The sequence below is a fragment of the Enhydra lutris genome, unplaced genomic scaffold, assembly GCF_002288905.1.
Source record: "Enhydra lutris kenyoni isolate GAN:26980312 unplaced genomic scaffold, ASM228890v2 scaffoldscaffold25, whole genome shotgun sequence".
NCBI lineage: Eukaryota > Metazoa > Chordata > Mammalia > Carnivora > Mustelidae > Enhydra > Enhydra lutris.
The window spans coordinates 21,747,670-21,759,502 of NW_019154109.1; the positions used below are offsets into that span (position 1 = coordinate 21,747,670).

The following is an 11,833-nucleotide window of genomic DNA, read 5'->3' on the forward strand; positions in this document are numbered from 1 at the left end:
TGTTGTGAAACAGATTTCTAGAACTTTTTAATCTTGCAAATATGAAACTCTATACCCATCAAGTCAGTCCCCTTTAGTTCTTCCTCCTAAGTCCTAGTAACTCCATTCTAGTTCCCATTTCTATGAATTTAATTACTTTAGTGGAATCATACAGCATGTCTTTTTGTGACTAATATTTCTCATAGCAGTGTCCTCGAGTTTCATTCCCATTGTAGCATGTTGTAGGATTCCCTTCCTTTGTAAGGTTGAATAATATTCCGCTGTGTGTGTGTGTGTGTGTGTATGAGCGTGTGTTTATCCATTCATTCAACATAAACATTTGGATTACTTCTACTCCTTGGGTTTTGTGAGTAGTGCTGCTATGAACATAGGTGTGCAAATATCTCTGAGACAGTGCTTTCAACTCTTTTGGATATATACCCAGAAATGAGATTGCTGGATTATACAGTAATTCTATCTTTTTTTGAGGAAATTCCATAATGTTTTCCATAGCAGCGGGATCATTTTACAATTCCACCAACAGTGAAGAGCTCCAATTTCTCCACATCCTTGCCAACAGTTGTTATTTTTTTTCTTTTTTTAATGATAGCCATCCTAATGGATGTGATCGCTCATTATGATTTCGATAGGTATCTCTCTTATGATTACTGATACTGAGCATCTATTCATGCTTTTTGACCACTTATATGAAATCTTTGGGAAAATGTCTATTCAAGTCCTTTGCCCAGTTTTTAATCAGTTTACTATTGAGCTACAGGTTCTTTATATACTGAGGATACTAACCCCTTATCAGATACATGATTTGCAAATATTTTCCCCCATTCCATAGGTTGCCTTTTTACTCTTGACCTCATCCTTTGAGCCACGAATGTTTTAAAGTTTGATATAGTCCCATTTGCCTGTTTTTGCTTTCATTCCCTGTGCCTTCTGTGTTATATCCAACCAAGAAGTCATTATGAAGTCCAATGTCATGAAGCCTTCCCTTATGTTTTCTTCTAAGTATTTACAGTTTTAGGTGTTTATGTCTGTAATCCATTTCCAGTTAATTTTTGTATATGGTGTAAGACAAAGGTCCAATTTCATTCTTTTGTGTTTGGATATGCAGTTTTCCCAATACCATTTGTTGAAGAAACTGTCCTTTTCCCTACTGAGTGATCTTGGTACCCTTGCCAAAGATCATCTGACCATACATGCAAGGGTTTATTTCCAGACTCTAGCCTACTGGTCTATTTGTCTTTATGCCAGTACCAGTTTGATTACCTTGAATTGCTGGTTTTCATTACTGCAGTTTTTGTAATGTTTTGAAATCAAGAAGTATAAGCCCTCCAACTTTTTTCTTCTTTTTCAAAACTGCTTTCACTATTCAGATACCAAGTATTTTTTTATGTGTGCTATAATGGGGAAAAAAAAAAGATTGGGAACGACTGAGCCCTATAGAAGATTGCCTTCAAACTTTTTATTTATATATATCCCAGGAGGTTTTCAATGGTATGTATCCCTTGAACGAAAGATGTAATTTCTTAAATAAACATGGTATTTTAATATAAATGTATACCATCCTTCTAAATGTATTCAGTGGATTCTATAAACTATAGGGAAATTATGACACACAGCAACGTCTGTTAAAAAATGATCTCCTCTAAAAGTAATTTTTTTCTCCTTAAATTCTTATTTCCATTCCATTTCCTCCAAAGTGCTATTCTAATATTATTTTTATTATTAATCCAAAAATTTCTCTGCAGAAACATGAACTGAGAAAAGTGTTCTTGTGGTAAGACTCCACATATTAGAATTTTTCTTCTTGACTTCTTGCAATTATTATTAAAAGTTGATAACTGAGAAAAACAACACATACATATCACAAATTTTGATGACGGACATAAAAGCAAAAATTATTAGGAAGTGTCTCAGAGAGATGGATGAGGGAGTTCATGGTGCCTTGATTAAAGGGGAAGTTTTTTTAAAACACCCTGAAGCAATTTACTGTAATAATATTCAGAATATGTGAAAGATGAGTCTGTAGTGAAGTGGGAGAAGGGCAGGTAGAAAACTAGGTACTTTCATAAGAGTATATGGAAATTAATTTATTTTAAACTACCTGTTTCCAATTAACCCTTGGGCAAATTTCCACATAACTCCAAAGTATTAACTTCCATCTGACGACCCTGTACTGTGTAAAATTTAAATTCCCGACAATCTCTGCAGCTTCGTCCCTCACCACACCCTACTCTCCCACAATTTACTACTTGCAGCTTTCTGAACCCCATCCCCTTTCACATCCCATTTTCTCTCCATCTGATGGGATAAGACTTGGTAAAGCTGATGCTTCCTCTCCAACAACTTCCCTGAATCCCCTGTAGAGCCCTTTAAGACCTCTTTGTTCTTAGTACATGGGAAGTACTCAACAAACACTAGCTCTATGAAGAAATTAAAGACTACATTATGTCTCAGTTTCCTCATTGACAAATTTTATCTGCGAGAGCCTCTTCCAATCTTAAATTGCTAACAAAATCCATTAACCCCACAAATTTTCTGAAACTCCTATAAACGTTCCCCCCCCCAGTAGGATCGCAAACAAGAGAAAGTTTTTCACAAAGCATAAAAAATGGGTATTTTATGTCCTTTGTAATATCCCACCATGTAAAGTGACCCCATGATTTTAGGTGATCCTAAAAAGCACACTTTGCTCAGTGACTATATAAAAACATGACTTTAATTGATGACTCCAACATAACTCCCTGCATGCTTTATCTTCTATCTTTCTGGTAAGAGGTGAGAAGGAAAGCTGCCTTACTTTAGTATGTCACTAGGAAATTATTTTCTTATCAAGTAAATTAGGAGATCCACAATATTGTAATACCCATTACATCCAAATATTCTGATTCTCCCTCTCTGTACATGTATTTCTTTCTCTGCCCAACTTGATTATAAATACCACAAAGTTCTAGTCTAAAAATCCAGTCTCACTGGAAATTATGCCACTGTAGTTTACGTGAGGACCCCTACTATTACCCATCTCTGAAATTTCAAAGTATGAAACCAAACGTTTTGTCTGAAATAGCATCTGAGGAGAAACAAGACTTAATAGTTATCACTAATGTAAACATTCAGAAATAGTAAGGTTCTAGACCTCTTTTAAAGCCATAGAAGAGGGACACCTGGGTGGCTCAGTAAGTTAAGCATCTGCCTTCAGTTCAGGTCATGATCCCAGTGTCCTGGGATCAAGTCCTGCCTCGGGGTCCTTGCTCAGCAGGGAACCTGCTTCTCCCTCTGCCTGCTGTTCCCCCTGCTTGTGTGCGCACTCTCTCTCTCTGACAAATTAAAAAAAAAAAAAAAAAATCTTTAAAGCCACAGAAGATAATCTCATTTCACAACTGAAGATACAAAGTAACAAAGTCATACTGTTATTCTCCGACAATTCAAATATGGAAGAGAGTAGTAGTGAGTTCTGGATGTCCAGGTGCCAGTTATCATTAGGTCTATGCCAGCCGTCCACATTGAAATAATTAAAACAACTAATAAGCCTTCAAGATTATCATTATTGTTGTTTTGGTTTTACATATCCCCTATAAATGAGCTGGAATAAGAAATTAAAACTATATAAGCTAGGAAGATAAAATGATCTCATGACTCCTTTCCCAATAATCATTTATAACACTAATAAAAGTGAAGCAAAGCAAGGTCAAACACCATCAGTAGGTTAAGGCAGGTCCTACCTGAATAGTTCAGTTTCTCTTAATGAAGAGCCCTTTACAAATTCTATTTTTTTTCTTTGTTTGTTTTTTAATAAAACAAGACACGCAGTGATTATAGGAATCTATAGCGCTAGTCATCCCTAGAATTCCAAATACATTATTAAGAGTAGGACAAGATATTTTGATGATCTTTATTAGTAAATTAAAGCACTGTTTTAACTGTAAAATATTGGTTTGGCAAAGGGGCTCACTGGTTAAGTTCTTTCTCCATTTATTTTCTACTTGAATTGATGAAAGCCCCAATAATACCAATATACACAAACCTAAGAATTTGATTTAAAAGGATAATAAATTAAATCACACTCGTAAGCCTGTAAGCGCATATAGCAAATTAATCCAGATGCTTAGGGGTATGACTATATATCCCCAACTGCCTGGATTTAGTTGATATCCTTACACTAGCCTTCACTGTGTGACCTTGGACAAGTATTCAACCAGTATGTGCCTAAATTTTGGCACCTCTAATTGTGCTATACAATATGGTAGGCACTAGCTGCAACTGAAACATTTTAATTAATTTAAGCTTAAATTAAGTAAAATTAAAAATTCAGTTCCTTGGTAGCACTTGCCACATTTCAAGGGCTCAAGAGCTAGATGTGGCTAGAGGCTACCATATTGGACAACACAGACATAGTGATAAAAACAAGTAAGACAATATGACTGAGAGTAACAAATATGATCAAGGGGGCAGGAATGACTACATTAGATTTAGTGATCGGAAAAGGCCTCCATGAGGTGTTGACATCTGAGATGAGGCTTGACTAACAAGACGTAGCTAGAATGCAAAGATCTACATACAGCCTCCAAAGCAGAGGCAAGAGCAAGGGCACAGGCCTTCAGCACAAATAAGCCTGACTGGTTTAACCACAACAAAGCATGTCTGAAGCACAAGAGGTTAAGGGGAGAGTAAAACTGAGTGCAAGAAGTGGCAGGAGGCAGGGCTTCGTGGGCCTTATAAACAATGTAAGAACCTCAGATTTTATATCAAGTGCAATTAAAAGCCTTAGAGTTATAAAGGGGCATGTCATGATCTAAATTGTCTTTAAAAGCTCACTCTGGCTGCTTTTGGAAAATAATTACAAGAAGCCAATAGTGGAAGCAGGAAGTTCTGTGACAAGACGGGTGCCGCTGCCCAGATGAAAGAAGAGCGGGGGAGTGGCAGTGGGATCAAGAAAATGTGTTGTTTCCTCTACATCCCGTGTCCACCGTCCTGGCTCCCCCATCCTTCACCACCTGGCCCCTTGAAAAAGTCAACTTCTTTTTTTTAGCTCCTCAATGGCCTGTAAATATGCCTTGCGCCTCCACCAGTCCACAGAAACTGTCCTGAGGTCCCACTCACCGGCATCTTCCCCAAACCAATGGGCACTCATGCATTCTTACCTTAGCTGACCTCAGCCCCATCTGCAACTGCTGACGCTCTGCCGTTTCATCAAATCCTCTCCTCCCTGTGCTTCCCAGCATTGCTCTCACCTGGTTTTCCTCTCTTTCTCTGTCTTCTTCCCATTAACCTCTACATGACTCATAAACAGCAGCCTCCTCTAAGGGTTCATCTTCAGTACTCGGTTCGCTTCACTGCATACACCATCTTGGAGACTGAACGGACCCTTCTGGCTGGTAATCCTCAAATTAACATCGCTGGCCCGGAGGGGAATTACTAACTTCTAGACCTCTAGATTGTGTTTGACCGCACTCCCTCCCTTGGACATACCAGAAACATTTCACATGCAAAAGGTCCAAAGCCTATCCTCCTTCATTCTCTCTCATTAAACGTCCTCGCCCAGGCCAAAGGCCTTCTCAACTCTCTCAGTCATCAGCTACGCCCCCACCACCGGATGATCTTCACTAGGTCCTGCAGACTCTACCTCCTGAATGGCTTCCCGCTCTATCTCTTCCTCTCAAGTCCTGCTGAGGTGATTTTAGTTCAAGCTCACAAGGCTTCTTGGATTATTGGAACAACCTCCCACCAATCTCCCTGCTTTCCATCTTGCCACACTGCCACCAAAGCACAGAACAGGATGAATGAATACAAACCACCATGTCCTTTCTCTGCTGGAAGTCTTTCAAAGGCGTCCCACCGTTCCCACAGGTTTCTCCTGATTAAACTCTTTACCACCTTTACAGCCTCATCTCCCCACACCCTCCTCTTCAGGCATGGAGCTCTTCTGAGTTCTCTAAATGTCACCTCATTTCAGGCCTCCCTTCCTCTGCACACCCTATGACCTCTCCCCTACGCACCTATTACTTCGAAGGTGGGCTTCCGTATGACCACTTCAGGGAGTGTCCGCTAGTGCCAATACATATATGCGCATGTATGGATACACACACACACGTGTATCAATCATGCTGTAGGGCTGTTAATTTTTGTCCCAGTAAACCACAGCTCCTGGAGGGCAGAGACCGCCCCCCTTATTTGCTCTGCAGCACTACTGACCCGCACAGAGTAAATATGCACAGATACTTCCGATTTGGTATCTTCTGCATTGAAGAAACGGGAAGGAGTTTATTTACTGGGCCTTTTCTCGCCATTCCAGTACAGCACAAAATGACCAAAATGACCGCGCGGTACTACAAAACCAAACGTGCTTCAGGTGGGAAATGCGAAGAAACCAATAAACACAAATGGGAGAAACGTGGGAAATTCTGAGAAGCTATGCAGTATCTAAGAAACCAACTTGGGACTTTATACTACCCGGACAAGGGCTTACTTAACACTGCGTGATGATAATGACAGGTGGAAGGCGTCTCTTCTCAGTCAAGGAAATTAACTTTTCCTGGCCGTGTTGCTGTAATTTTCGTTCCTACCGTCGATTCGCCCTCACGTCCTGACAGGTTTTCCTTACATGGGAGACGCTTACTCACCACCTCAGGAGTCACTCACTTGTCAATCAGACATTTATTCTCTACATCTGAATGGGGGGGGAGCTGGAAGAAGGGAGACCTGGCGATGATGAACACTTTCAGGAGGGAGGGTGGCAGAAGGCCCCAGGGATGGAGGAGAGGGCGGGAGGTTGAGGCAGTACCGGGGGAGACCGCTGACAGCTGGCAAGGCACGGGAAGGAGGATGCGATCGCCGTGCGGAACAGGGAACGGTGGAGGGAGGGGGAGATGGAGAGGGCACTCGGAGAGAAAGCTGGGGAGGAGGGCGAGGGCAGTGGAGTCGGCAGAGGCGACAGGAAGCAAGGCGCAGTTCTGGCCAGAGGGCGAAGGTTCAGGAGAGAGCTGGGCGAGAGGAAGACAACACCGACGCCGCCAAGGCGGACGGAGCTGTAGGACGAGGAGGGCAGGGGATCATCGCGGTGCGAAGAGAGAAGAGCTGGGGGAACGAGGCGCTCTGAAGGCAGCGGCAGCGGGGCGGCTAGGAGACCCGAACCCGCGTTGGAGCGGGGGAAGGGAGAGGCGAGGGGCACTTACTGGGGTCCCTCCGCACGGCGCCGCTGGGGGTCTCCTCCCGCAGATGAGGGAAGAGGAAGTCCCGGGCGGCCTGGAGGTCCTGGAAGTAGCAGAACTGGACAATGGAGCAAGCCATAGCTCCGGGAACCCCGCTCGGGCACCCACCTCACCTCACCACGCCCTGCCCCCCGAGACCCCAAGGCTTCCACAGCCGAGTCCGCACTGCTTTAGCCGCGCAGGGGCGGGGAAACCAAACCGGAAGCTGTCAGCGCTCTCGGGCCCGCCGCCTCGCAGCGCTGCGCATGCGCGGAACGCCCAGGCTGGCCGGGGGAGGGTGAGGTCCGAGTCATGTGACCGGCGGCTCCCGGGGAACCAACGTCGACGTGTACCCTGGCTGCAGGGTTTCGTCCCGGCTCTGCGCCTACACCCGGGAACGAACCCTTTTATTCGTTCTGGCTTTGAGCCAGAGATGACCTAATTGGACGTTGTGCTCGCCAGCCTTTGAGTCATTCAACCAATCTTATTGATGTCCTACTGTTGGCACGATCCTGATATTCCAGAGAAGAATCCCTGTTAAACTCAGCGCAGGCCAGAGGGGGACGGTCCACCACACAAGCCTCAGAGTTTGAAGAGCTTGCTTTCTCTTTTGGAAATCAGCTCCGTGAAGACTAACGTTTAAATGCTCCTTCTGTAAATTCCCATAGTACTATGCACGGCCTAATATAGTAGGGGTTACGTTGTATTACAGACTTTTAAGTTTTGGACACCCACTTGGTTTTTCATTCATTCTAACGTTCATCCGTCCATTCAGCGAATATTTGTTGCTGGTCTTTTCTATGCCAACCACGCGAGGCGCTGGGTATGAAGCAGAGAATAAAAGGGATGAAATACTTGGTCCACGGGGCTAAAATTTTAGTGGCAGTTAGATAGTGAGCAATTAATTACTCAACTATTTAACTGAAATCGTGACAATGCTAGGAAGGGGAGAAGGACAAAGTGGTTGGACAGAACATGACAGGGGACCCTTAAAAAGTGGTTGTCTTTTTAGTCTTGTTGGGGTGGGTGTGGAGGGTTGCCGAATCAAGAACAGACTTTGTTGCAAACTCTTGGAGGATGGGATCTCATTTAACTCCTCTTTGTATCCACAGTGTCTAGCATAGGACCTGGCAGGTAGTGCTTAATAAATAATAAATATTTACTGAAGGAGTAAGTGGAATGGAGTGTCTACACAAAGTAAATAGAGTAGCCCACTTCTATTACATGGCACTTTATATTTTTTTAAGTATTTTTCTGACCATTGTTTGGGTAGTCACAATGCCATCTTGATAGAGTGTGGCTTATCTCACTTTTTTTTAAAATAAAGAAATTAACCTATTATGCCTCCATCAGAAAGGGTGAATACCCAACTTTTGTAGCAACATGGACGGGACTGGAAGAGATTATGCTGAGTGAAATAAGTCAAGCAGAGAGAGTCAATTATCATATGGTTTCACTTATTTGTGGAGCATAACAAATAGCATGGAGGACAAGGGAGATGGAGAGAAGGGAGTTGAGGGAAATTGGAAGGGGAGGTGAACCATGAGAGACTAGGGACTCTGAAAAATAATCTGAGGGTTTTGAAGGGGCTGGGGTTGGGAGGTTGGGGGATCCAGGTGGTAGGTATTGGAGAGGGCACGGATTGCATGGAGCACTGGGCGTGGTGCAAAAACAATGAATACTGTTACGCTGAAAAGAAATAAAAAATAATTAAAAAAAAGAAATTAACCTAACTCTTGAAGTTCATTTATGTAATTTTTTCCTAAAAAATGAAAAGGAATGATTTTAATGTTAGCACAAAGCACCATAGACACTCACATACTTCCCAAAACCCAAAATAGAAAACTAATGTGGTCATCCACTTTATAGACAGAAAATGGGATGGAAATTAATTGAAGGCATATAGATGTAGTCCAGAACATTCATGTCTGTTAGGCCTGTGTACACAGTTAGTCCTAAAAATACAAATATAACTTAGTGTCCAGGATCCTACTCCATTAATTCCTCTTTCTAGAGTAGAATGGTTGTCACAAAATTAGCTAATCTATGTTATCAGCTAAATAAGGATCAGTTCTCACCTATAACGTACGTGGGTGGGTTAGATGTGCTATAAGTTTCCTTAAGCACCAGAGACCTGCAATTCTAGGATGCAAGCGTGCAGAAAAGGCAAGCTTTCAGTGCTTCCATTTTCCATCTGAAAAAAAAAATGGAATGTTTCTTCAGATCATCCTGTCCTGGTGAATAAAGCCCCAAAATATGGCACCAATACCAACCTAGAATAAATTTTATATTCCTAGATTTGCAGGATGAATAAAGAACACGTGATACTTTTTGGAAGGATACAGTGTCATTCCTTGAAAACCATTCAAGTTCCTATTCAGGTAAATACATTTTGTGGAAGTAACTGCCTTTGGCTGCTTCAGCTGGCCTTTGTTCTTCCCTGAGGCATTCATATATCTCCTGTGTCGTAGCCATTGAATTTCATTATTGCTGGGTTTCAATGGCAAAGTCCCTGACTTCCTTCCAAGTGGTATTGAAAAGGCTCATTCATGAATGCTTTGAAGGACTTCAGATACCCTTCACAGAAATTACAACACATTCATGAACTGAACTCTTCCCCCAGGAAGTTGTAAAGCTGCAGGGGGAGGCCTCTGGAGTTCTGCTGCCATGGTTTCTGTGAGTGTGGGAGGATTGTGTTAGACAGGGAACATCACTAACCACACAGTCACAAGGAAGCACATTGCAGAAAATGTGCAGGCTTTACACATCCCAAAATAGACTGTGTCTTTCTGAGGTATGAGTTCGGGAGCTAGGAAAAGCACCACAATAATCCAGATTCTGTGACCAAAATAATCACAGGAGGGTACTAACATGAGTTCTCCAGAATCCATGATTGTGAGTTAGAGCGCTGGTAACTGTGGTTAAAAGAGAGAGAGAGATGCCTCCTGAACCTGGTCAGCAGCAGGTCCTTGCCCATCTTTAACAACACCCTGAAGTTGAAGGTACTGAGATACAGGATGGGAGGAGAAGTGTGAAAGAAAGAACAATGGTCTTAGAGTCAGGAGATCGTGGCTCAATCTCAGACCACTAATAAGTCACATGAACTTGGGCAATTCATGTCACCTTCCTGGGCCTTTGTCTCTTCATCTGTAAAATGAAGAGAAGGACTCTGAAATCTGTCTCAGAGATGCGCAGTTTTGGTAAGAAACTGGGAAGGAAAGGGTCTCAGAGTTTGAGCGCCTTAAAAGGAGGGATCTCTGTAGACACCCCAGTAAGAGGCATGGGTGGACAGGAGTGACCACGAAGGCATTGAGCCTCTCTAAGTGCGAGAAAGGAGAGCGGGAAAAGAGGATAGATGGATACTGAAAACTTACCTCATAGTTTTACAGAAGGTCGCCCTTGAATTGAGGTCTGAATTGAAGTGTGAGCAAAAGCAAGGCCTGTATACAACTAGGCTTTATTCAACAAACATCTACAGAGGATAACATCTAATTTATTACAGTAAAGGTAATGTGGTAAACACAGCAAGGTGATAAGGACGGGCCCTTCGGAGATTCACTACCTAACCGGGAAACAAACTACAAATGATTCTAACAAAAAGCAGAGTGTGATGAGGGTTGTGGGTGACTTTTGGTTCTCATACAGGGCTGTGGAAGAAAAAAGGGAAATCAGTTTTGTTTTGTTTTGTTTTGTTTTTTTTAGTAAGATTTAATTTATTTATTTGACAGAGAGAGACACAGCAAGAGAGGGAACACAAGCAGGGGGAGTGAGAGAGGGAGAAGCAGGCTTCCTGCTGAGCAGGGAGCCCGATGCAGGGCTCGATCCCAGGACTCTGGGATCATGACCTGAGCTGAAGGCAGACGCTTAACAACTGAGCCACCCATGCATCCTGGGAAATCAGTTTTGATTGGTAAGCTTGTCCAGTGGAAAAGGAGTGGTGACGAAGAGGTATGAAAGCCGATGAATAGATTGTTCCAGATTATAGAGAACCTCAAAGTCCCAATACTACTATCTGAATTTTATTCTGCATACAAGGTGTAGCCAATTGAAGATTTTTTTAGAAGGTAGAACAGGATGAGGTAACAGTATGTGGCATAAATAAACACACAGACACCTCAAGATCTCATGAAAATATTCTAAATGAGATGTAATGACAGTGGAAAGTCAGTCCCACTCTGGAGGCCAACTCCGTGAATTTTTAGTATATGATTAGATATGGGTAGTAGAGAGGGAAGATGAGACTCAAGGTGACTGATGTTCAAGTGCTTTGTTCAAAGAACTATGGAGATGGCAATGTCACGTCAGCAAGCAAAAGAGAGAATGTCACAGGAGGAACGGATTTGGGCTGGCAGGAATTGGATGAATTCAGTATTGGATGCATTCAGCATAGGTTGCGTTAAATTTGAGGTGCCTATGGAAGAACTAGGTTTAAAAATTTTTTTTTATACAGAAGTTAGAAATAGGGGATTAGAGAGGCCAGAGGTAGCCAATGGAGGAAGAGCTCTAGTAAAGGAGACTGGAAAAAAGCAAAGAAGTAAACATACATAGTAGTACCATGTCGCAAAGGCCAAGGGAAGCAGAAGGAAGTTTCACGACCAGGTGAATCTATTGTGTTGAGTTCAATAAAGAATTGAAAGGGAGTAAAAGCCAAG

At 42.5% G+C, this 11,833-nt stretch overlaps 1 protein-coding gene across 2 annotated transcripts in view; it reads right to left on the bottom strand.

Moving 5' to 3' along the window:
- LOC111151041 (RAB3 GTPase activating non-catalytic protein subunit 2) overlaps window positions 1-7,358 on the bottom strand; it is a 93,039-nt gene extending 85,681 nt beyond the window's left edge. For both annotated transcript variants that reach the window (XM_022508759.1, XM_022508760.1), the window contains exon 1: window positions 7,167-7,358. In XM_022508759.1, the coding sequence (XP_022364467.1) occupies window positions 7,167-7,281 (115 nt within the window). In that variant the 5' untranslated portion in view covers window positions 7,282-7,358. The remainder of the gene's footprint in view (window positions 1-7,166) is intronic.
- Between the last annotated feature and the right edge of the window lie 4,475 nt (window positions 7,359-11,833).